This window comes from Salvia splendens, chromosome 4 (assembly GCF_004379255.2).
Source record: "Salvia splendens isolate huo1 chromosome 4, SspV2, whole genome shotgun sequence".
Lineage (NCBI taxonomy): Eukaryota > Viridiplantae > Streptophyta > Magnoliopsida > Lamiales > Lamiaceae > Salvia > Salvia splendens.
This window is the reverse complement of record NC_056035.1, coordinates 25,979,841-26,007,204: the sequence shown is the minus strand read 5'-3', so window position 1 is coordinate 26,007,204 and position 27,364 is coordinate 25,979,841. Positions and strand designations below refer to the sequence as shown.

The window sequence follows — 27,364 nt, the reverse complement described above, 5'->3', positions numbered from 1 at the left end:
CCTTTTAAGGGGTGAGTGGCCCATTTCTAATATGGTATCAGAGCGGGCCCAAGTCGATGATGGTTTTCTCTTTATCTCTTATCTACCTCACGAGTGGAAGACCGATGTCCTTTCCGGCCCACATCGATGATGGTTTCTCTTGCATTGCCTACCCACGTAATGGAAGACCGATGTCCTTTCCGGCCCACACGTGAGAGGGCGTGTTAAAATTCTCTAAATTCTGGACCGATGTCCTTTCCGGCCCACACGTGAGAGGGCGTGTTAAAATTCTCTAAATTCTGTCCCACATCGACTTGGTGAAGATCCCATCTAATCTATATAAGTGTGGACAACCCTCCCCCTTATGAGGCCTTTTAAGGGGTGAGTGGCCCATTTCTAATAAAGCCCAAAACAACAGCTAGGTGTGCTTTTAATTTATTACTTTCGGGCTTTTAGAAAATCGCATAGTTTGGCTTCTCTAGACACAGATCAAGAATGGAATCAGTGGAAATTGATCGAGGAAATACACCGCCTGGAGGTATATGTGTGTTGATTACAACGTTGTGCTTCGATGAATCAAAACATTGCGACTGCTGCTTAATTTTATTTTATTATTTTGGTTGCTTCAAGGAGGAAAGGGGGAAAAACTGAAGCAAATCATACTAGTATTAATTGGTCTACCGGGAAGTGGAAAATCCACCTTTTGCGAGGAAGTGGCGAAAATTTCTTGTCGCCCCTGGACCCGCGTTTGCCAGGTAGACCTACATTGCGCATTGCCCTTTGATGGGGTACGTACTAAACAAGCCCAATAGCAGTGACGGCCCATCAGCCCAAAGCCCAAGGAAGAGTATCAGTTCGGCATTACCAAAGAGTTCGGCCCCAGCCTACAGCTCAGTAAAAGCCGACCAATCAAGCTCTACTCTCAGATCGGCAAAAGCTGCTCGGCAATAGTTCAGCAGTTCGGTCTCAGTATTCGACCGAACTGGGAGATAGTGGACTCATGCAGAACCTCCACGACCTCCACTACACGATCTATTTAGTGGTGTCAACTCATGCAGGATCTCATGCAGGATAGCGGACCAAACAAAGAGATAGTGGACCCATGCAGGATCTCATGACCTCCACGACATCCACAACCTAGTTAGTGGTGATGTAAGCCACGACCTAGTTAGTGGTGATGTAAGCCACGACCTAGTTAGTGGTGATGCAAGCCACGATCTTAGTTCAATATATAAATAGAACTTAGATCAGATAGACTAGGCGAGGAGAAAGAAAGCTCTCTAGACATCAAATATCATATAGCAAGTCTGTATTTGTAAGCTGGTAAACCAGATCAAGCAATACAATCTTGCCCTCCTTTCTTCCCGTGGACGTAGATTTACCTCAGTAAATCGAACCACGTAATTCCTTGTGTCGTGATCTATATTTATTACCTGCATTTACTACCATCAAAAATTCGCCCAACCATCACCCTTGTACTCTGCTCTAACTGTTAAAGTCGGCGCGCTGTAATTGTTTGATGAATTGCCTCAATGTATTGTTGAAATCCAGCGCTGTAGATGTGGATTATTGAATAGAGCTTGAGCTAAGTTAAATAAGCTAGGCACTTAGGAGGTTGAGATGTTAATCATATTGGCTTTTATCCCATGTGATTCAGCCCATGCATGAGTATATAAATGTAGTGTGTGTTTACATCAACAATTCAGTACACAGAAATAAGCTAATCTCTTCATTTCTCTCTCTCTGCTATCTTCTATACCTTTACCAATGTTATCAATCTCGTATGGCGGCTTATGGCGGTTTGCCTAAAAACCGCCACAGGGATATGGCGTAGGATATGGCGTATTAGTATGGCGGATATGGCGGTCAAAAATTAAATAAATAAAATAATACTTATATATTTATATATAATTCAAAAATTAAAAAATATTAAAAATATAACATCTAAAACACTTTAAACTATTAATAAAGCATAATATACCACTCTAACCACCATGTTTCTTGCCCTATTCCTAAATGCAGTACACACGCAATGTTGTCAAATGTCGGACATGGTGCTTTGGCGTTTCCACCACCGAACGCCATGCCATAGCGCCATGGCGCCGCCATATCCGCTATTTGATAACATTGACCTTTACATGTATTTTGAAAGTTACCATGTGTTAAATTTGTACTGCTCTCTCATCTTCTTTGATACTTTTCCATTGCAAACAAGAGCATAATAGTTTTTATCTTCCTTTTATGTTTCGAGAGTAGCATAAATTGGCACACATTATAAGTGGTTCATATTTCATTTTGGGCATAATTACGAAAAACTGAATGTGTATTAGTACAAGGTAGTGGGGTCATACTATTTTAAGCACACAATTTTCTTAATCTATGTTTCTAAAAGACACGAATGGCTTGTAATGGGAAGGATTGATTACTTGTGACATGTGTTCTGTGTTGTTTTTTATGTGAACCTTTTTTGCTGTTTCGTTTTGATATAGGATGTAATCAATAATGGCAAGAGTGGGACAAAAATCATGTGTTTATCTGTTGCAGCTGCTGCTTTGGAAGATGGTAAGAGTGTATTGATAGACAGGTGTAACATTGACAAAGAGCAGAGGGCAGACTTTCTCAACTCGGTGGCTCAGAAACAGAGAAACATGCCGTGGTGCTTGATCTTCCAAACTCACTCTGTATCTCTCGTTCTGTGAAGCGTAGTGGGCACGAGGGAAGTTACAAGGTGGTCGAGCAGCTAAAGTGGTGAATCACATGGCGCCAAAGAAAGAGCTCCCTAAACTGAGTGAAGGGTTTAACAGAATTATGTTTTGCTACAATGAGAAAGATGTGAAAGAAGCTATCAAATTGTATGGTTCTCTCAGCCTGTGTGATTCTCTTCCTTCTGGTTGTTTTGGTCAGAAGAGTTTGGATTCCAAGGTTCAAGTTGGGATCAGGAGCTTTTTCAAGAAACAAGATACCTCCGGAAATGCTAAGTCTGTGCCTGAAGATTCTGGCAATCAGGGAGCGGAAACGGGTTCTCATACAGCAGGTGATGCTCTTGAGAAGAAGGGGAAGTGTGATAAAGTTGATGCTACTACCTCTACTTCAGGTTCTACTGCTTCTTGCAGCATTCCAACTTTGGCGTTTCCATCCATTTCTACTGCAGGCTTTCAATTTGATCTTGAAAAAGCATCTGATATTATTGTTGAGAAAGTTGAGGAATATATGGTAGATTTATCTCATGGATCGAAAATATTGTCCCTCGTTAAGACCAAGGCTGCGAAGAAGAATATTGACTCTAACAAGTTTTCTACATTTGTTGGAGATATAACTCAACTCCGGTCTTGTGGAAGTTTAATCTGCAACGTAATTGCTAACCCTACAAACCGGTGAGTCTGCTACATCATTATTCTTGGTAGAGAAGAGAACTTACAAATACATTAGAATGAAAATATTCGGGACGGTTTTAGTATTGCAGGCTGATTTATCCATGTTCGTATGTTAGGTAGATCAGCTGAAATCTTATTTTGTGCAGGGAAATAAAACCAGGAGGTGGAGGAGTAAATGCTGCTGTTTTTAAAGCCGCAGGCTTCGAGTTAGAAGTTGCAACCAAGGAAAGAGCTGAAAAACTTGCAGCAGGGGAGTGTGTGGTCGTGCCACTTCCTTCATCTTCTCCATGGTTTTGTGCAGAAGGTGTGACCCATGTTATCCATGTTCTTGGACCAAATATGAACCCCAAGCGACCCGATTGTCTCAAAGCCGATTATACTAAGGAATGCAAGATTCTTCGCGAAGCTTACTCATCACTGTTTGAAGGCTTTGTTTCTATAGTGAAGTCCTATGGTAACGAAGATCAAAATGGCAAAAGAACAGCAGCTTTTATGCCTGAGAAAAACAAGAAGAGTAAAGGTTCAAGCTCTCCACTATCAAAATCTGGTGTGAATAATCAAAATCAGGCTGAGCAAGGCAGCACTACTAAGACTTGGAACCCATGGGCCCAAGCTCTTCACAAGATTGCTACGAGTCCTGGCAATCATAAGGACGTTGTGCTTGAGGTTTCAGATCACGTGGTAGTGATAAAGGATTCTTATCCAAAGGTCCTCAATATCCACTTATCTGTCTTTATACATATGTGCATGAAAAGGAGAAAAAGGGTGAAAGAAATGATAATAATTGATAAGTCGTATTCTAGGCCTTGGTTACGGGTCAGTATGATGTGCTTAATTGATTATATTTGCAAAAACAGTTGTTTAAAGTGTGCAGGTTAAGCATTCTAGCCAGTAGGGAAGTTTCGGAATGTTCAGGTGGAGGCGCCAGCATGATCTCATACTGATCAGTATTCGTGCTAAAACGGCTTGAGATGGAGAAGACGGATAGCTGAGACGGATTACCCACAATTAAGGGCAAAGAAGTCAAATTGCAACGAGGATTTACCCTAAAATCAAGGGTAGCCTCCCTATAAAAGGAAGCCAAATTGGAGAGAGAGACATACAGATTCACTGATTCACCACCATCTTTAGGTAGAAAGTTCTCTCGGTAGTATCAGTCTTTCAGCCGTGTCCCGCTTCTTGCCTCGCCGTAGCCATGATCACTTGACGTTCAGATGTTCCCAGAATTCCAGTCATCGTCCATTCCAGCCAGCAAGATCGTAGTTTAGAGTCTCATCGCCCGGAGTGGCAAAACACTTTTACATTGCTTTCGTAGTTTTAAATTTCTCGCTTTCCTTACGTTGGATCTTGTTTGCCTTTGGATATTTTCTGCTTTTGAAGTACTTTGTTGAAGATCCGAACATGTTTATGCTATGAAGTTGATTTCCGTTTCGTTTATTGTGGTGTTTCTTTATTCCCTTGCCTAGTTAGCTTAGATCTAAAGTTTCTCGGTGTTTAAAGTGCTGAATCTCTCAATTCCGTTTACGTAACAAATTTCTTTAGGATAGATAAACAAGTACTGTTTGATCGGAAAGTAGATCGTTGCATGCAAAGCTTAGTTTTAATTTCTGAATCGTTCTTTCATGTTGACCAGTATGCAGAAGTCCAGTTTCAGTGTTTGATTTCAGATTTGATTTCTTAGTTTTGGATCTGTGTTTGTGAGTTGTTAATCTGAGTTTTCCGTGTTGAATCTGGAATTGTTATCTGAATTTTGGAAGTGTTTGTTGAAGAAGATGATGTCTATTTCAATTGGAGGGGACCACTTACTTTTCGAGATGCTTTTGCTTTTGTCCTTCACTTTTAGTTAAGCCCTGTCAGCCTAGTCATCAAACTTCCACTACACTCTGAATATTCTGTTTAGCCCAAAATAGAAACACGTACCTTCCAAATATTTTCTGTTACAAAATTGTCTCCCCATTCCACGTACACAGTTACATTCCAAATGTTTTCCTTACCGTCTGACCAGTAGAACACCTCCTTTAAGTTCCAGCCTAGGTAGAAACTCAACCCAAGCGTGGTAGCCAACCAAATCTTCCAATTGTCACCGCGGTAGTTTAAGAACGCACCATCTCTGTGGGATTCGACCCTTACCACCACTATACTGATCAGTAGAAGTGGGTTGAGGAATCTTTGAAACCAAGGTCTAGGTTAGTTAGGATCTCTAGGATATATCCTTGCTTGAACGACACCTACGCACCTAAGGTCCTTTCAAATGGCGCCGTTGCCGGGGATGGATAGCGTTATTTGCAATTACTGTGAGTGATACTTCGGTGTATATATTGTGCATAACCTTTCTTTTTTTCTTTTCTTTTCAGTTTATGAGAAGCAGTTCGGCTCCTGACCAGTGGAGGCCGAAGATACTTCAGCGAGGATCGATACTCGTAACCACTCGATCCGGGTTGTCGACGGCTTTATCTGACTTAGGTTCGAGTAGCGACGAAGAGCAATACAACATAGAAGGACCAATACCAGAGGAGATACCACTGTTGGAAGGCATTCCAGTTCAGATGGCCGCCAACGGAGATGAGGATCCAGAGATCGGTACCCTTAACGCGCATACCGAGGGAGAACCATCGCAAGCCATAGTCGTCACTCCAGGGCAAACCGCCTGCGATGTGAAGCCTCATGTGATCGCGATTCTGCCTACATACTGTGGGAAGAGCTATGAAGGGCCGTATGAGTTTCTGCATGAGTTTTGTAAAATTTGTAGGGCGCAGAGGAGACCAGCAGGAGCGAATGAGGATGATTATAGGTTGAAGGCCTTGCCATTTGTGCTCAAGGGGGAAGCCAACACCTGGTTCATGCGCCTGCCCCCCAACTCCATTGAGACTTGGGCCGATTTCAAGTCAGCATTCCTAGGCGAGTTTTTCCCGTCAACAAAGACAAGCGCGCTGAAAAGGGAAATAACTAATGTGAAGCAAGGGTATGATGAACCCTTGAGCGATTATTGGGCAAGATACATGGGTCTTTTGGAATCATGTCCCAACCATCGCATGGCGGACATTGAAGTGCATCATACTTTCTACGAAGGTATGAACGCGGTAACCAAGGATCTAGCAAATTCATCGTCAGGAGGAAGCTTCACACAATTACGGGTCAGCGAAGCGAAGAGAGTCCTAAGGAAGCTACTAAATGCAAAGAAAGAGTATGACCATTCAAGGGAAGGATACAACCGAGAGCGGGCTGCTGTTGTCTCGTCTACTGATCAGGAAAATAAACTGGAGCAGAAAATGGACTTGAAGATGGATGAGCTGAAGAAGTCACTTCTGAGTGCGATCGAGAAAAGCACCCCACCACCTCCCCCAGCTGGGAATTACAAAGGTGCAGAACAGGGAAATCAAGGGCCGAACTATGAACAGCCTAGTGACTACGTGAATGTGGAACAGGTCAATGCTGCGGGGTACTTCAATTCCAGTGGGCATTGGATTCAGGGTAGACAACGGGATGCACCATGGAGGGATCATCCAAACTTTCGATGGGGAGACGGGGGCCAAAATCAGAACCAAGGACAAAACCAGTATAACCCCAATCCAAACCAAAACCCTAACCGTGGACTAGCAAACCCAGACTACCAGCCCAACTGGTCAGGAAGAAACCAACAAACCCAAAATCAAAGCCCACAAAGCCAAAACCCGAATCCTGTTTATGTACCACCCCACCAGAGAAACTTCCACAGTTTCCAAAATCAGCCAAATCATGCACCCCAACACCATCAGAACCAAAATCAGTTTCAAGCCCAGCACCAGAATCAATATCCTCAAGATCAGTACGCCCCTCCTGCCCAGTATAACCAATACCCGCCTAATCAAGGCCAGCAAAACTTCCAGAACTATCAACACCAAGGGCCGAATCATTTCCAAAATCCGAACAGGCCAAGGAGGTCCGTTGAGGACATGATGGGTGAAATGCTAGCGTCACAACAGAGCATCAAAGGAGACTTGCAATCCCATAACGAGGTCGTGCAGGGGATGCAAAATGCCCAGAAAGAATATAAGGCGAACATGGATATGATGAATAGGCAGTTAGCCCAACTGGCCAGTTCGGTGGGGGATTTGAAGGGAAATGCAGGTAAACTCCCATCTACAGTCCAAATGCCCGACAAGGCAAATGTGAGTAAGGTAACGTTGCGGACCGGAACTACTTATGACGCGCCTCAACCCAAACGACCTAGTGGAGGATCTAATGGAACGAAGATAGGAGGCGATACCGTTTCAGCGGAAGAACTAGGGAGGCCTATGCCTCAGATGCAGGATCCATTCTTCTTGGATGCTACACCAATTGTAGGAGATGAACCCGAAACCCTACTGACCAGGAAGGAACCTCATCGAGGGGAAGAGCCCAGAATGGAAGCCCAGACTCAGGAACTACCCCGGAAAGACTCCAAGAAGGTTGCTAAGGGACAAGTAGATGAGAAAAAAGGGGAGAAACCATTCCCATTCCGATTTGTTACAAAGAGAAAGAAAGAGAACCCGGTGGACTATTTGTCGATTTTTGGGAAGTTGGATGTCACCATACCATTTCTCCAAGCCGTGAAACTACCCCCTCTCGGGAAATTCATAAAGGACTTCATAGCCGGGAGAGCCCAGAAAGATGGCAAGATTATGGTGGAAGGGATAGCGTCAGCAATAGTGCAAGAGACGTTACCACCAAAGAGAGCCGACCCAGGTATGTTTACCTTACCAATAACTGTTGGAGATGTGAAGGTCGAACATGCAATGTGTGATTTGGGGGCGTCTATAAATGTCATGCCATTGTTTATCTATAACCGGTTGAAGGGAGTGAGGCTGTCAAGTACTAGAGTATTGATCCAACTGGCTGATAGGTCGTGCATAAGTCCGGAGGGAGTTTTAGAGAATGTATTAGTTAGAGTGCATGATTTTACATACCCTGCTGATTTTTATGTGATCAAAATGAGTGAGCATGAAGCGAGGGAGTCTAGTGGAGTCTTATTAGGAAGACCATTTTTGAGAACGGCCAAGACGATCGTGGATATGGCTGAGGGGACTATTTGCATTGATTTTCATGGGGAGAAGTTTACCTTTGATATAAATGATGCCATGAAGAAACCTATTGATTCTGAAAATCTATGCTATGTTGATGTGATTGACCCTTTAGTCCAAGATTTTCTTGAGACCGAACTATTGCAGGAGAGACTCCAGGCTTTAGATGTTTATGAACAGGCTGACGTAGAAGCTGCTGCATGGTGTGATCTGATCAGTAGCCAGGGGTTGACCGATGAAGAAATTGAAGGAGCAATCAAGGATTTTTGTCAAAAGTCGGAGTTCATAGGAGCCGCAGGGGCTCAGCTACCAGTCAGTATAGAAGAACCATCAGAAGGAGATTTAGAAAAAGGGGAAGAGTCCGAGAAAAACCCCCTAACCGAAGACACACTTCCACCCCAAGTTGAGCTGAAGAAGTTACCCTCGAATTTGAAGTATGCCTTCCTCGGAGGTGAGAACTCCTATCCAGTGATCATCAGCAGCAGCCTTACGAAGGAACAAGAAGCTAGGCTACTGACCGTGCTGAGCAAGAACAAGAAGGCGATTGGATGGAGTCTTACAGATTTAGTTGGAATTAGCCCCGACGTCTGCATGCACCATATTAGGCTGGAAGAGGGAGCAAAGGCACATCGAGATGCCCAAAGGAAAGTAAACCCTAACATGCGAGAGGAAATATTGAAGGAAATCTTGAAGTTGTTGTCGCTAGGGATTATCTATTCAGTGCCAGACAGTGAGTGGGTCAGCCCGATCCACATGGTTCCAAAGAAGTCGGGAATCCAAGTCGTCCAAAATGAGAGGAATGAGCTGATTCCAACGAGGCTAGTCACGGGTTGGCGAATGTGCATCGATTACCGCAAGCTGAACAATGCAACAAGGAAGGATCACTTCCCTCTGCCTTTTATCGACCAGATGTTGGAGCGACTCGCTGGGAAGAAGTACTTTTGCTTCTTGGATGGGTACAACGGATATTTCCAAATCTACGTGGATCCTGAAGACCAGGATAAGACCACCTTCACTTGCCCATTCGGAATTTATGCATACCGGCGCATGCCTTTCGGCCTATGCAACGCTCCAGGTACGTTTCAACGTTGCATGATGAGCATATTTTCTGATTTGATTGAGGATTGCATAGAGATATTCATGGATGACTTTACGGTCTACGGAGACTCGTTCGATTCTTGCCTTCATCATTTGGATATAGTTCTTGAGAGATGTCAAGCGAAGAGTTTGGTTTTGAACTTTGAGAAGTGCCATTTTATGGTCACCGAAGGGATTGTTCTGGGACACGTGGTATCGGAAAGGGGAATCCAGGTGGATCGAGCAAAGGTGGACGTTATATCTAAATTACCGTTCCCTACTGATCAGAAGGGGATTAGGGGTTTTCTGGGGCATGCCGGATTTTATCGACGATTTATTAAGGATTTCTTCAAAATCGCCCAACCCCTTACCAGGCTACTTCAAAATGACGTGGAGTTTGTTTTTGATGAGCAATGCAAGGCTGCTTTCAATCTTCTCAAGGAAAAGCTGATATCCGCACCTATCATACGGGCTCCTGACTGGGACCATCCTTTCGAAGTAATGTGCGACGCCAGCGACTTTGCGGTAGAGGCCGTGCTGGGTCAGAAGATCGATGGGAAGAGGTACGTAATTTTTTATGCGTCCAAGACTTTGAATCAAGCCCAGCGGAATTACGATACCACTGAAAAGGAGATGCTGGCAGTGGTGTATTCTTTCGAGAAGTTCCGGCCATATTTGTTGGGATCCAAGGTCATAGTATATACTGACCATGCAACCATTAAGTATCTAATTGCCAAGAAGGAATCCAAACCACGCTTGATCCGATGGGTACTCTTGTTACAAGAATTTGATTGGGAGGTGGAAGATAAGAGAGGAGTCGAGAACAAGGTGGCAGACCATTTGAGCAGAATAATGCAAGATGGAAACAGTGACGAAGTGCATGATAAGTTTCCAGAGGAACATTTATGTGAGGTGATTTTTGCGCCCAGGAAAATTGATTGGGAAGAAGTGTACAAACTTACTGGTCAGAATGATACAGCAAAAGGAAAGGAGAAGGTAGGGCAGGAGCCATGGTATGCGGACCTGGCCAACTACCTAGTAACTGGAGAACTTCCAGAAGCACCAAGTGTTACCAAGGCACAAAGAATGAAGATCAAGAGTGAAGCAAAATACTACTTTTGGGACGACCCCTACCTATGGAGGGTAGGATCCGATCAAGTGATAAGAAGGTGCATTCCTGACTGGGAGCAGCGGGATGTTCTAACCCACTGCCATTCGTTAGCATGCGGAGGACATTTCGGATCCAAGAAGACGGCAAGGAAGATTATGGATAGCGGCTTTTATTGGCCAACACTCAACAAAGATGCGTACGAGTTCTGCAGAAGTTGCGAGCGTTGCCAACTGACCGGTGGAATATCTGCCCGGGACGAAATGCCGCAGGTACCCATAATAGTTTGCGAGCTATTCGACATATGGGGAATGGATTTCATGGGGCCTTTTCCTTCGTCCTATGGCAATCTGTATATCCTAGTCGCGGTAGATTACGTCTCCAAATGGGTAGAAGCCAAGGCCACAAGTACGTGTGAAGCAAAGGAGGTGGCCAAGTTCTTAAAGAGTCATATCTTCAGCCGGTTCGGAGTTCCAAGGGCGATCATATCAGATCAAGGTACACACTTCTGTAATCGCACAATTGAAGCCTTAATGAAGAAATACGGTGTGCACCATAGACTTTCCAGCCCGTACCATCCGCATGTCCCCTTACCGGATCGTTTTTGGGAAGATGTGCCATTTACCGGTTGGGATCGAGCATCGAGCATACTGGGCAGTACAGAAAGTGAATATGGATGCTACAGCCTGCGAAGAGGAAAGGAAGCTGCAGCTGCAGGAGCTTGAGGAACTTAGATTGGAGTCATTCGACTCAGCCATGTGGTACAAGGAGCGAACCAAACTGTGGCATGATCGAAATCTGAGAACTAAGGAGCTCCACGTTGGCCAGAAAGTACTACTCTTCCAGTCAAGATTGAAGCTTATGCCAGGGAAACTCAAGTCCAAATGGACAGGACCTTACATCATAACTGCACTCAGATCCAATGGAGCAGTAGAAATTTCAGGGAGTTTTCCTAACTCGGAACCTTTCATAGTAAATGGACATAGGTTGAAAATATTCAGGGAGAATAGCGAAGTGGGTGTAGTGGATGAAATTCCACTGCAAACACTTACATTGGTTTCATACTGATCAGTAAGATAGGAATTTGGAATTCCACATGGCTAGTTCCATTTTGATAATTTTCTGCGTATACTGGCCAAGTAGGATTCCAAATTACCCAAGAAAGGTGTAAATATTGTAAATACGTAATTAGTCTTTGCATGTCAGATAATTTCTAAGAAAATCCAAAAATATTTTCGGGCCTTAAATTTAATTTGGAGTACACATTGACCAAGAGACTACCTATTTGGTGCTATTTCAATTCTAATTTAAGAGCCCATTTGAATTATTTCCCTTATTAGGCAAGTAATGGTAGGTTTCGAGAAAAGACGAAATTTTGAATTAAGACTTATGCAGCTTTTGCAGGTGGCAGCGGCAGGAGTGGCGTGGAGCAGAGAGAGTAGACGCGATAGCCAATCAGGGGCCAGCATTCCTAACCGCCTTCCGTCCAAGCGTCGCGACCGGCAACTCCCTATAGCCGGTTGTAACCTCCTGCAACTGCTATCTCTCGCCTAAATTAAACGACCGTCCCAAACTTTATCCCTCACAAACCCTCATTTTCAAATTCCCTTTTTTTCAAGAGATATTATCCCATACTCTCTCAAGAAAGTGTAAATCACAAACCCTCATTTTCTTCCATTTTCTCCCAGATATCAAGACCAAATTCCACTCTTTACAAGCCCTAATTTTCAGCCATGGGGAAAAAAGCATTTGCTACCAAAATCAAACCGCCCTCAAAGAAAACCAGTGAGGAAGGAAACCTTGAAATACCACCACCACTAAACCCACAACGTCCCGCGCCAACACAACAAGCCCCGCCGATGGTCTCTCTGGATGCAATGGCAGAGTTTCTCCGATTGCAGGATCCGAATAGGAATTGGGCAGCGGAGTTAGAGTATTTTAACCAAGGTAGAGGGCAAGGGAGCGGAGCCGGAGCAACTCATGCGGCAACCATGCCAGTAACCACTACGCAACCCTTGACCCCTATTTCATCTACATTGCCGATTCCGTCGATGATTCCCCAAGAAAGCAACCCCCCAACTGAAGCCGAACTTGAGGATCTTGAGGCCATTGCGGCTTATTATGCCTCTGATGAAGAAGAAAGAGCGGAAAGGCTGAGAAGGGAGCAACAAGACCAGGAAGGGGGAGAAGGAATTGAGGAGACGCCAGAAGTGGAAGCGGTTCGCCAAGAAGTAATTAGGGAGGAGATCGACCTGAATAAGTCGGCCCAAAAGCGCGGCCTCATGACGGAAACGGAGTTTGAATCAATAGTGGAAGAGGTGAATCGCAGGGAAGATACTGCTCTAATGGCTGAGGGTCTAGACCTCGCATCGAGGGCAGTAGGAGAGGATGAATAAGCTTTTACAGAACCCATACCGAAGGATAAGGCATCCCAGTCAGTAGGGGAAGAGGAGAGGGAAGAACAGAGTGAAGAGAAAGGGCCAGAGCCAGTTGATACCCAAGTGGAAGCAGGGGATGATCGAATGCAAGTAGATGAGGAGAGACCAACCGTAGACACTCAAGTACCGGAAGCTGTGGCGCCTCCCGTCTTAAAACCCCACCCAGTGAAGCGGCAATTGGTTCTGAAGACGCGGGTATCTCAGCGATGCCTGGGCAAAAGAGCAGCCAGCAAGGCCAAGACAAGCACGGCTGAGAACCCAGTAGAGATCGAGAGCGAGGAAGAACAAGCCACTCCAACGAAGGCAGGGGGTGAACCTGCACAACCTACTGCTCAGGAGGAAGAAGCACAATATCAGCGAGCCAGAAAGAGGAAAGGGAAGGCTCCAATCCAGAAGAAAGCAGTAACAAAGAGGTCCAGGGCAGCAAACACAGGAATTGTGATTACCGAAGCTTCTCAGAGGATCCCATCGAGCCGGCAAGAGCAGAGTGATAGTGAGTATGAGATTAGTGAGGAGTCTGCATCGGATAGTGATGAGTCCGTGGAAGAGGAGGAATATGGGGAACAGTCGCTCCCAGGTGATCACCGAGAGCTTGTCCACCCACCAGTGGAGAGGCTCCGATATAGAAGATGGACCATGGATTTCACAAATGAGATCGCCGAGGAGATGAAACTCTTCGAGAAGCAGAAACTGAAGGATACCTTCGAGAGTCTGGACGATGGCAGCAAGGAAATTAAGTGCGGCAAGGTAATACACTACCCTTCTCTGGATGAACTAGGTGTTCGTGACCAATTCCTTGCTTATATAAATGCTTTGGGTTTTGAGTGGCTACTGCAAAATGGGGATCCACGTATCAGTGTGAGATTAGCGAAGGAGTTCTTCACTACCTTTCGGTTTAAGGTGACAACGGACCTGGATGAAGTGTCCATTAATTTTAGATTGTTTGCGGCAGAGTTTAGTATGAACTTGATAGAGTGGACATGTCGGATGGGCATGTGTACATTGGAAGAAGCGATCAGTTCTGAGTGGAGAGACAGGGAGAGGGGTATCCCTCGTAGGCACGTGGATTTTGATCAACAGGAGGCCTGGGCTGAACTTACTCACCCCGGCGCTAGAGAATTCGCGTCCACTGTTTCCCGTTCCATCCATTTCAATGATCCAGTTCTGCGACTAATACAGCTCCACCTTGATGCCAACCTGCTGGGCCAATCTAACTCAGCCGTCCGCACTTCAATGACGGAGGTGTATCTCCTTTGGTGCGCAAGACAGGGACGCAAGCTGCATCTTGGATTTTGGACGGCATATCAGTGCCACTTGATCGCTACGCACCCTGCCAGAAACCTCACTCTTTGCCACATTTTGGGAGCTTTCGTAGGCAACAACCTCATTATCACTGAGGCTGAAGACTTGTCTCCGCTGCCCATGGTGCGGCCACCGGGATTATTCGACATACCTTACTTCGTTAGGACAAATGCGGTCTACATGAGGGTGGGACGACGCAATTTTATGCAATGGGTGAGGAAGCCACGGCAGGAGGAAGAGTCGCGTTATTGGAAAGGACGGTTACTGAATTGGCGGAGGAGAACAGCCAGATGAGGGCAGAAATGATCCGATTGGCATCAGTAGTGGAACGGGTGTTGAAGGAATCTGCGGAGCAGAGGATACTGACCCAGAGGCAAGCGTCTATGGAAGTGATCGTGACTAATTTAGGAGAGGAGAACCACAAGATACAGACGGAGATGAATAGGATGTTGTCCATGATCGACAATATCCTAGAGGAGGTGAGCCATCAGAGGGCGGCTGAAGCTATGAGAGTAAGGGGCAGTGTAGCCCAGGATACCGGACCAAGCGGCCATGCTGGCCAGGATGTTGAACCACAAGTCCCAGAGACCGTAGTGAAGGAGCAAGAGGAAGAGAAAGCCGAGGTGCCGGCAACTGCCGAGGAGCCGGCAAAGGATGATGAGAACCAAGCTGGAATGGAGACGGACCAACAGGAGGACCAACCGATAGAACGACCTGCACCACCTGCCCCACGAAGGAGCAGGAGACTCCGATAGACCCCCCCTACTGACCAAGTTAGTTTTTCTTTTTAAGTTTCAGTTTTTCTTTTAACTTTTCGTATTGTTGTTATGAGTTGGTTTTTGTTTAGGTAGTATAATTTGTGTTTGCGCGCAAACCCCACTTCATAACACTTAGCCTATTCCATAGTCTAAGTGTGAGAAGTTAAGGGTTTGTTTCTTTGGAGCATGTTTTCGTTGTTTTGTTTGTTTTGTTTTCTATGTCGCATGCATGTTAGCTCACACTTAGCCCATTGCATGGTCTAAGTGTGAGGAGTTTGTATATATGTGTTTGTGGTTATGTTTTGTTGATCTCTGTATAGGTGATAAAACCTCTCTCACTTAGCCTATTCCATAGTCTAAGTGTGAGAAGTTTTTGTTTTAGTTTTGCTGTTTGTTGTCTGTGTGCCATCGTACTGGCCATTACCTTTTCCACTTCACAGCCTTATCTGAGGGCAGACACTTGTGAAGTGAGAGGGGGGACGCAATGGCCAGTAGGATGTATGTATATATGTGTAGTCTTTGTGTTTGTGCTTTTGTTTTGTTTTGTTTTGTTAGGTCTAGTTTTATGTTGTGTGTGATTGGGCTTAAAACTCAACCGTCTTGAGCTGAAGGTGAGGGGAATTGAGGGAGATAGGACATGCTGGAAAACCTAAACCATCCCCGTTAGTACCTCCTAGTCAGGATAGATGAGGTGAGTATGAGAGAAAAGCCCATACTTAGAGCCAAACACGAAAGCCCTCTAAAAATGTGAGTTATAAGCCTTAAAGTGGAACCACTTTCCACATATATTGGAAAGAAAAGAGAGGCTGCCACAATTCGCCTAGGGTGAAGTGATCACGGGTAGCAAATACTGAAGGCAGTAGGAACCCCCCCCCCCCCCGTTTAAAAAAAAAAAAAAAAAAAAAAACCGCCTTTAGAACCCTTTCTTCTTAACCTTTTATATACCCAGATAAACACCCCAGCCGACTGGGACTGTGTAAGGCATGAAACAAATGGAGCTTACTGGCCAGGAAGAAGTGCGGAAAAGCAAAAACCAGCTGGGCGAAAAAGTTAGAAGAAAATCGACAAGGGAGTCATTCCCAGTCCAAAAAAGAGAAGAAGGAATAAGGGTGGCAAAGCCACGAAGGAACGAAAAAAAAAAAAGAGGGAACCGAGAAAATGAAGAAAATGGTCAGAAAGATTTGACCACAAAAAAGAGATGAATGAAGGAATAAGGGTGGCGAAGCCACAAGATGCTACTGACCAGTGGAGACCAAAGCCAGAAACGCCAACTAAAGAAAGCAACTGATCAGAAGCCTAATATACACAGTCCCCCCCGCATAAATAAAAATAGAAATTTTGAACCTTAGAGCCTTAGGAACATCAACCGAAAACATTACAAGCCAACAACCCCGTTACAAGCCTATAAGTCCTTCAGTAGCCGCTCGTGGAATCTAAGTCCGAAGCAATTGTGGTGAGCATAATGAGAGAATGCAGTCCTAACATTCCTGGTGAGGTATGAGTGACTGAGCGAACCTAGTGTTGGGCCGAGAGTGTGGGCGATCTTGACAAACAGATATACTGACTGGAAGAGAAAAGGGGGGTGGCAGAAGTTCAAGGCTGTCTAAGGCCGGATTGCACCTGATCCAGAGGGGAGGGATGGTTGAAAATATAGCCCGATCTATGTGTTTTCAGTCTTTTATGTGTTTATTTTTCTCTGTGTTTGTTTGTGTTTTTCTTTGCGTCATAGTTTAGAGTCTAAGTTAGGTAGAGTCGGTCAGGGGAGTAACCAGGCTAGAATTCGACTTATTCTTTTCTTTGTTTGTTCTTCACGCTTGAGGACAAGCCTGTGGTAAGTGTGAGCAGTTTGATAAGTCGTATTCTAGGCCTTGGTTACGGGTCAGTATGATGTGCTTAATTGATTATATTTGCAAAAACAGTTGTTTAAAGTGTGCAGGTTAAGCATTCTAGCCAGTAGGGAAGTTTCGGAATGTTCAGGTGAAGGAGGCGCCAGCATGATCTCATACTGATCAGTATTCGTGCTAAAACGGCTTGAGATGGAGAAGACGGATAGCTGGGACGGATTACCCACAATTAAGGGCAAAGAAGTCAAATTGCAACGAGGATTTACCCTAAAATCAAGGGTAGCCTCCCTATAAAAGGAAGCCAAATTGGAGAGAGAGACATACAGATTCACTGATTCACCACCATCTTTAGGTAGAAAGTTCTCTCGGTAGTTTCAGTCTTTCAGCCGTGTCCCGCTTCTTGCCTCGCCGTAGCCATGATCACTTGACGTTCAGATGTTCCCAGAATTCCAGTCATCGTCCATTCCAGCCAGCAAGATCGTAGTTTAGAGTCTCATCGCCCGGAGTGGCAAAACACTTTTACATTGCTTTCGTAGTTTTAAATTCTCGCTTTCCTTACGTTGGATCTTGTTTGCCTTTGGATATTTTCTGCTTTTGAAGTACTTTGTTGAAGATCCGAACGTGTTTATGCTATGAAGTTGATTTCCGTTTCGTTTATTGTGGTGTTTCTTTATTCCCTTGCCTAGTTAGCTTAGATCTAAAGTTTCTCGGTGTTTAAAGTGCTGAATCTCTCAATTCCGTTTACGTAACAAATTTCTTTAGGATAGATAAACAAGTACTGTTTGATCGGAAAGTAGATCGTTGCATGCAAAGCTTAGTTTTAATTTCTGAATCGTTCTTTCATGTTGACCAGTATGCAGAAGTCCAGTTTCAGTGTTTGATTTCAGATTTGATTTCTTAGTTTTGGATCTGTGTTTGTGAGTTGTTAATCTGAGTTTTCCGTGTTGAATCTGGAATTGTTATCTGAATTTTGGAAGTGTTTGTTGAAGAAGATGATGTCTATTTCAATTGGAGGGGACCACTTACTTTTCGAGATGCTTTTGCTTTTGTCCTTCACTTTTAGTTAAGCCCTGTCAGCCTAGTCATCAAACTTCCACTACACTCTGAATATTCTGTTTAGCCCAAAATAGAAACACGTACCTTCCAAATATTTTCTGTTACAAAATTGTCTCCCCATTCCACGTACACAGTTACATTCCAAATGTTTTCCTTACCGTCTGACCAGTAGAACACCTCCTTTAAGTTCCAGCCTAGGTAGAAACTCAACCCAAGCGTGGTAGCCAACCAAATCTTCCAATTGTCACCGCGGTAGTTTAAGAACGCACCATCTCTGTGGGATTCGACCCTTACCACCACTATACTGATCAGTAGAAGTGGGTTGAGGAATCTTTGAAACCAAGGTCTAGGTTAGTTAGGATCTCTAGGATATATCCTTGCTTGAACGACACCTACGCACCTAAGGTCCTTTCAATAATGTTTCTAAAATTTCTTTTATTATCTGCAGGCACAACAACACCTCTTAGTTATTGCACAATGCCATGGGCTTGACAGCCTTGCTGATGTCCGTGGTGGAGATATTCCGTTATTGAAAGAGATGCATGATGTTGGCTTGAAATGGGCTGAAAAGCTCATTCTCGAAAATAAGTCGCTGGAATTCCGCCTTGGATACCATTCAGTAAGCCATGTTCTAAACTCCATCTTGGTTGGAATTGATGATTTAACATGGTGTGCATTTGAAAGTCGTCAATAATAATCTGGAATATCTAACGTGTTTTATACTGCATTTAGATCTAATTTTCAGTTCAACAATATCTTACCTTACCTCAGAATATCTCTCTACTTGAAGTCTGCCTTTCGAAGATGTATCGTTTAATATCATAGTTTGAAAACTAGAAGTTGCATGGGATTCAGTATTGTGATATGAGATGGAAATTTTAACCTTATTCTAGATCCCCTCAATGCGGCAACTGCACCTACACGTGATAAGCCAGGACTTCGACTCGACTCACCTGAAGAACAAGAAACATTGGCTTTCATTCAATACTCCATTCTTCCTAGATTCAGTGAATGTGATTAAGCAACTTGAAGAAGCTGGAGAGCTCAGATTGGGAAATGAAAGCTTCTTGGATGGGGTATTGCGCTGCCATCGTTGTCTAAGTGTGAACCCGAACATGCCTAAGTTCAAGAACCATCTTCGGTCTTGTAAAGATCCCCTCACATTACTAATCCAAAATGGCTATCTTGTTTCCTCGGAAGGTAAAGTATAAGTAACTTGATTCCAGCAGTGTGTACAAGTCGCTCTTCAGTACTTTTCAGCTTTGTTATGGACAAATTGAGGTCCCTTTTTTGGGATCAAAATAATGTCGATTTTTGTGAGATAAGGCATGTTAGGTTAGCTGATGCTTTGGAGGCTTGTACTGTCAAAATATGGAATATTTTTTGGGTACTATTGCTGGGTGAATGTAATTATAATCCAATGTCGCATAATTATTGTAGTATGTGGATATTCTTACGGCCATACAAACTTTTTCATAATACTAATTAATACTGAAGGTCGAAAGATCTTTTCATAATAATACTGTATAGTATTCTAGTATCATGTTGACATCCCCACGGGTATCAATAGAAGCTACTTCCTGTGTCTCTTGAGTTTGCTAAGCGGTAGAGCGGTAATGTATGACAAACAAATGTCTCAACATTAGAGTCAATCGTGACACGGTATTTAAATATGTATTTATTTATCTATTACAAAAAAAATTACAGATGTTGTGAGCGTGTATTGAATTAGTGGTAGAATGGTTGATGCATGGCAGAATCTTGGGGATTCAAGAAACATAAATAAGTCCAAGACTTGTTCTTGCAAATATTCAAATAAATTCAATAATAATCAACTAAAAAATGAAGTAATAAAAATGCTGACAAGAGTTAAAGAAGATGAAGATGAAGATGAAGATGAAGATGAAGGTGAAGGTGTTAGCATCCCCAACGATGCTTGATGGGACGGACGGCGTCCGTGCCGACGGCACGACAACGCCTCCTCCGCCGCTACACTCCTACCGACGGCACGGCGCAGCTCGATACATCGAGCACGTCCGTGCCGCTGAGCAGGGCGATGTGGCAACTCCCAATTGGCACGTCACTCTTGCAAAAACAAATGTCCGGCTCCGGCGATCACCCCTCCGGCTCCCGTGGTTGGAACCATGAATGGTTCCCTACTCCGGAAACGGAATTCTCGCCCCCTCCTATAACCCAAGGTTTTCAAATTTCGGGTGGCTACCGTCCTTACCCTGTGGACGAGCAAGATGCCCCCGATAGGCGATACGGGTGGGCACCCGAACAAGGATCGGGAGGGAGCGGTGACTCGCAAACTCCTCCTATTCCTCCTCCTCGTAGCACTCGTGTCATGGGTCGTGGCGGCGATACTCACGTCCGCATCCCGTACATTCCGAGGGAGATGGATATGATGTTCAAAGCCTATATAGAAGTCTCTGAAGATCTGGAGGTTGGCACAAACCAAACCTGGGATAGGTTTTGGTTCCGCGTCTCTCGCCGGTACATGCCGCCCGACCAGAGGGAACCATCGAGCGAAATGAGAGTATGGTGCGCAATGTCATCTTCAGAGCCAACGAAGAAATCCAAAAGTTCCAGGGGATTTACCTCCAGGAACAGGAGTCGGCGGGGAGCGGCAAGAGCGAGCTCGACATCATCAGTGCCTCCATGGCGACCTACCAATCTTGTTATTACAAAGCATTCAAGTACCTCAACGCTTGGCAGGAGGTGCGTACGCATCCAAAGTATAAGGGAGGCTTATCAACCTCCTCCAGCTCCCCCAACAAACGGTCGAGGTCGCTTTCCGACGCCGGCTCGGATGATGTGGCTACCCAGCTTGCCGCAACTAACTTGGGTAGCCCCGACGCCGGCCCGAGTAGTTCCCAACGTCGGCCGCAAGGAAGGAGAGCATCCCCAACGATGCTTGATGGGACGGACGACGTCCGTGCCTACGGCGCGACAACGCCTCGTCCGCAGCTGCACTCCTGCCGACGGAACGGCGCTGCTCGATACATTGAGCACGTCCGTGCCGCTGAGCAGGGATACGTGGCAGCTCCCAATTAGCCAACGGCTTAGCCGTTGGGAATTTTCACTTTTTTTAAAAATCGCTCAAAAAAATTTATTTTCCCACTTCCCAATAAAATATATTCGTTTTCTCACCACTTTTAATTTTTTTCAATTTTTTCCCTAAAATTCACATTTTTCATCTATAAATACCCCCATTTCCACAAAAAAAATGTTACACCACACTATACAATTCTCGTCTAAATTCTCTCATCCATTCTCAATCTTTCACTCCACTCTTGCAAAAAAAAATGTCCGGCTCCGGCGATCACTCCTCCGGTTCCCGTGGTTGGAACCACGAATGGTTCCCTAGTCCGGAAACAGAATTCTCGACCCTCCTCAAACCCAAGGTTCTCGAATTCCGGGTGGCTACCATCCTTACCCGGTGGACGAGCAAGATGCCCCCGATGGGCGATACGGGTTGGAACCCGAACAAGGATCAGGAGGAAGCGGCGGCTCCCAAACTCCGGGAGGCAGCGGCGGCTCCCAAACTCCTCCTATTCCTCCTCCTCGTAGCACTTGTGTCATGGGTCGTGGTGGCGATCCTCACGTCCGCACCCCGTACACTCCGAGGGAGATGGATATGATGTTTAAGGCTTATATGGAAGTCTACGAAGATCCGGAGGTTGGCACGAACCAAACCGAGGATAGGTTTTGGTTTCGCATCTCTCGCCGGTACAATGCCGCCCGACTGGAGGGAACCATTGAGCGCAATGAGAGTATGGTGAGCAATGCCATCTTCATAGACAACGGAAAAATCCAAAAGTTACAGGGGATTTACCTCCAGGAACAGGAGTCGGCGGGGAGCGGCAAGAGCGAGCTCAACATCATCAGTGCCTCCATGGCGACCTACCAATCTTGTTATTACAAAGCATTCAAGTACCCCAGCGCTTGGCAAGAGGTGCGTACGCATCCGAAGTATAAGGGAGGCTTATCATCCTTCTCCAGCTCTTCTAACAAATGGTCGAGCTTGTTTTTCGATGCCGGCTCGGATGATGTGGCTACCCAGCTTGCCGCAGCTAACTTGGGTAGCCCCGACGCCGGCTCGAGTAGTTCCCAACGCCAGCCGCAAGGAAGGAAACAAGCGGCAGCCAACCGCCGTCGCGACGCTGCCGCTCCCGCTCCATTTGTGCCACCTCAACCGCCCACCAACTTGTTGTGGACCCTTTTGGCTCAACTCAATATGACCAATACGTCGCATGTTAGGGTTTTGTATACTAGAAATCACCTTTCGAGTGAGTGATTGGATACTGTAAAACTCTAATGGTTATTTTCCAATAAATGCAACAGATTATTTTTGTCATAATGTTGCTATGTTTTACATTTAATGGTTGTTTATTACATATTTAAATGTATGAGCAAACGTAACAAAGTCTAAGTCTTTGTTTTAGTAGACCGGTTGTGGGCGTCGTCCAATTTAAGGTAACATGGTCAGTTCTAAACAAAGAAAAATAAGAATTTCACAACCTAGATAGGCCTAGACTACCTATCGCGAAAGGTTGCAATGTCAGTCCGATTATTTCTAAACCTTATTGAAATAAGATGACGTTGGTGTGGTATAGCACTGAATGGATCTAACAGCAAGACGAGTCTTTATGCTATCTACTGAAAGACGAGGTCTTGAAAATTAATTTCTTAATCAATGTACGTTAGCATTGAGCATACGATATTGAGGATCCACTACTTTGACTTACCAAAGGTGCGGGTTTTTCGTAACCCAACGATCCAGGTATATTGGATAGTGGTGATCATTATCTAGAGGTGCTAGGATTGCTATTATGTTGAAACGTGCGCGAGGAGAGTCTCGTTTGATAACATCCACAAGAGGAGCTCGAAACGAGGTTTTATTATTCGGAACCTAACTAGTTGGAGTTTGATTACTCTATGAATAATAAATAAGAGTTTCTTGCTAAGTCCACTCTTGGAATTCGAAATATGTTAATTAATTAAGTCTATAGCAGACATTAATTGATTAATGGATGTTTCCATCTTAAGCGCGGGAAATGAATCAAATGCAATTAAAGGAAACCCGAAATACTTGTAATTTCGGATTTGGAAGGCAGTGCAATATTACTTCTGTAGTGGCTGCTCGTAATATTCCAATATAAGCTTATATTAAATTGTGGATTCAATTTAATTAGTAAAAAGCTAATTGGATGAGGCATGTTTCAAATTCTTCCTTAGATCCCTGACTGTGCCCAATATGTGACTTATATAAATAGGAGAATAAAGGAGACATAAAACATAACAATTTATTATCAAAATTTTCATCCCCCTCTAAAGATAGAGCTCGAAATTTGTGCCTCCTCTGTGAGCTGAGTTATGTCTTCCATTATTCGAGTCCTAGTACGTTGGTGAGATTTGCCCACACAAATATCAGCGTATAGTCCGGGACACCACTCAGAAGATCCGAGGTCTTGTATTGAAGATCTTCACGTGGAGACGGAGCAAGCCATCATCGATTCTTGATTGAATCAACAAGGTAAATTGGCTAATTCCGTAGTAAGCATGTTTTAGGGATTTTATGTGCTAAAGCATGTTTTAATTCAAGTTATGAGCATGATACATGTGATAATTACGCTAATAGATTTTGTCTAAGTAATCAGCTAAATAGATCAAATTCATGTGATCCGTTTTGAACGCATGCTTCCGCTGCCAGCCCCTTGAGTTGGTATCAGAGCCAGTATTTGGCTCTGATTATTTGGATTTAAATTTCGCGAAATTCATGTATGCATGTGTTATTTGATTGCGAAGCATGTTCTTGGTGTTTTTGTTTAATTTTATGCATGATGAACTCAAGAACTATCGAATCAAAGAACTTGAATTGCTCGAACGCACCACGTGCGATCGAGGTAGGGAAGTCGAGACAGTGGGAGCCGGGAGCCGTGATCACGGGGCGACGCACAGACGAGTAGGGCTCGTGCGCGCCGCCGGCCGAGACCACACGCACCAGACGGAACTCGGGTCGAGGTCGACGCGGCTGATGGAGTGGCACGGCAAATCAACCGAGAACGTGCCGAGGTGCCGAGACGCTAGGCCGAACCCTAGGCGGAAGGTTGGAGCTGGCCGAGAGCGGGCGCGCCACCGTGCGCGCCGCTGGCCGAGAGCTCGCGCCACCCGACGGCTCGGATGTCCTAGACGGACGCCGAGACGCTGGCCGAGAGGCGCACGCCGCCGCGTGCGCGCCTGGCCGAGAAGCGTTGGCACCCGACGAGCCGAGACGCCGTGATGGGTGCTCGCCGCTGGCCGAGAGGAGCCGCGTCTCCGCGCACGCTCCTGGCCGAGACGCTGGCGACACCCGACGAGCCGCTGGCCGAGACGCTGGCGCGCCATCTGCGCGCTGGTGGCCGAGACGCTTCGTGCGTCGTGGTCCGACGAAGAACTCGTTGTATTTTCGTCGTTCATCGTTCGTGCGAACCTCGTATGATGAGATAACGATGAAAGATTATTTTAATGATTATTTACTTATTTTATTAAAAGATATCATTAAAATATTATTATTTAATGGAAATAAAATCTTTTTGGAAGATTTACCTAGGTTTTAGGAATATTTTTATTATTATCTATATCTATGGAAATAAATAATATTATTTTATTCCTAGATGATATAGATGAGAATAATTTAATAGTTTCCTAATATTTATCTAGATTTAAGGAATATTTTTATTATTTTCTATATCTATGGAAATAAATAATAATATTTTGATTCCTAGATGATATGGATAAGAATAATTTAATAGTTTCCTAATATTTATATATCTAAGATCCTAAAAAGGATAGATATGTATGAATACATTAAATGATGAAATATCTCTTCCTAATCTTGAACATGGAATTAATTTAAATTTAATTTTTCATGTCTTATTAAGAATTAAATAATTCATTTATTTTAGTCAAATCTTATAGTAGACATGAATAAGAATTATATTCTAGAATAATTGTTCCCTAAAGGAAGATACCAATTAATAAAAGATTTAATTATCCAGTAGATTAAATACCAACAGAATTTGACCAAGTCTTTCTCTGCCCTAAGACTAAGGATAATTAAAGAAAAACCATAACCGAAATATCTAAGCTATAATTACGAACTCAACGTTTGTATATGGTCTCCATCAATTGGTCTGCAATTTATGAAGCCTTTTTCTAATATTATCGCCACCTGCTCTGTGGGGACAATAATCATAAGAAAATAGCAAGTTCATGAGGGCGGACTTCTCAAATATAAATAGTATGAACTAGAATGTGGTTTCCAATATTATCGCCACCTGCTCTGTGGGGACAATAATCCTAAGAAACTACGAGATTCAGAAGTTCACACAGAATTTATGAGATAGCTTGATCTTGTTAGCAGCACATAAGCATTGTTATGAGAGTGTGTTGTAGAAACAAGACTCTGTAATGCTAAAGAGATGGTCTTGCTTAGGCAACATTTGGCGGCCATGCCACTCTGCGGTCTCTGGACTATTCGTCGGTGTTGTGACCAGTAAAACGGTAAGATTTTAATGCGTATTGACTTCCTCTGGAGGGTACAAAATTTTAATTTTACAGTTGTAAGATTTTGAAAAGTTTTATGGTTAATCTAATCAAACTTCTTACATAAGTTTATGACAATAGTAAAATACTATGTTTTGCAGTGCAATCCAAATCGTCAATATGCCAAAATTACATAGAATGGAAACAAAATTTGGACATCGTTCTCACAGCAGATGAGTACATCTTTGTGCTCACCACCCCGCGACCTCCAGTACCTGCGGCTAACGCTTCGGCAGGAGTCAGAGATGCACATAGACGGTGGCATAAGGCGAATGAGATGGCTACGTGCTACATGTTGGCATCTATGTCATCAGTACTCAAGCATCAGCATTCTGCTATGGAAACTGCCGCCGAGATTATGCAGAATCTCAAGAATCTTTTTGGTACTCAGAATCGAACGGCTAAGTCTCAAGCCTTTCAGAGTATCATGTCGAAGACAATGAAGGAAGGCTCATCTGTGAGGGACCACGTCCTCGAGATGATGGGCCACCTCAACCAAATTGAGGTCTTGGGAGGGACGATCGATCCCGAGTCCCAGGTGACTATCATCCTTCAAAGTCTTCCCCCTAGCTTCCAACAGTTCAAGCTCAACTTCGAGATGAACAAAAGGAATTACACCTTGGCAGAGCTGTTAACTGAACTTCAGTCGGCAGAGGACCTTATGGTCCAGGCTAAGGCGGCCATGATGATTTCGGCGCCTCGTTCCTCTGGCTTAAAGCCTAGCAAAGGAAAAAGGCAGGCACCGAACTCAGGACCGGCCAAGATAGCTAAGGGAAAGAAGAAGAAGAGGGCTAACAAGAAGCCCACGGGGAAGTGTTTCAAGTGTGGAGAGAAGGGGCATTGGAAGCCAGACTGTCCTAAACGGGGCAAGGCTACAGGTATGCACCAGGCTCTAGTTGTCGAGTCTTGTTTGACTTCGACATCAATTTGCACTTGGGTTATTGACACAGGAGCCACTGATCATATTTGTTTTGATCCTGACTTAATGCAGGTGACAAGACGGCTACATGATCGTGAGATCGAAGTCCAGCTGGGCGACGCTACCAAAGTGGCAGCCGTTGCAGTGGGAGACATTTATTTGCGTTTTAGTAGTGATAGATTTTTGATGTTGAAGAATGTTTTGTTGATACCTTTTTTTAGAAGAAATTTAATTTCAGTTTCTAAATTGGTTTATGATGGATATTCGATTTCTTTTAATGACAACTGCGTTATTAAGAAAGATGGTTCTTATATCTGTTGTGGTATCATGGAAAACAATCTGTACACAATCACTTCTACACAGTTTAAAAATCGCAAATCAGAACTCAATACAACATCGAAAATTTCAAAGAAACGAAAGGAACCTTCAAGTTCAATGAACGAAACGTACTTGTGGCACCTTAGACTTGGTCATGCCAATGAAAGGAGGATCCATTCTCTTGTTCAACAAGATCTTATCAAAGGTCTAGAGGAGGAACCTTTTCATAAGTGTGAGTCTTGCTTAGAAGGCAAGATGACCAAGAGGCATTTTAAGGCTAAGGGCAATAGGGCCAAGGAAGTACTTGAGCTCGTTCATTCCGATGTATGTGGACCAATGTCAACTGAGGCAAGAGGTGGTTTTCGATACTTCATCACATTTATTGATGACTTCTCGAAAATTGGATATGTCTACTTGATGCGTCACAAGTCAGAGTCTTTTGACAAGTTTAAAGACTTTAAGACTCTTGTGGAGAAGTATCATGGGAATATCAAATGCCTACGATCTGATCGTGGAGGCGAATACCTCAGTGCCGAATTTTTGGACTACTTATCGGAAGTGG

General features: G+C 44.3%; 1 protein-coding gene across 1 annotated transcript; it reads left to right on the top strand.

The window, feature by feature from the left end:
- Positions 1 to 474: 474 nt before the first annotated feature.
- LOC121800888 (transcription factor bHLH140-like) lies at positions 475 to 19,915 on the top strand. The gene is given in 10 exon segments (XM_042200380.1): positions 475 to 517; positions 610 to 734; positions 2,469 to 2,598; positions 2,601 to 2,696; positions 2,699 to 2,957; positions 3,093 to 3,353; positions 3,500 to 4,061; positions 18,424 to 18,594; positions 18,869 to 19,175; positions 19,824 to 19,915. Coding segments are annotated over 10 exon segments (2,046 nt in total).
- Positions 19,916 to 27,364: the final 7,449 nt, after the last annotated feature.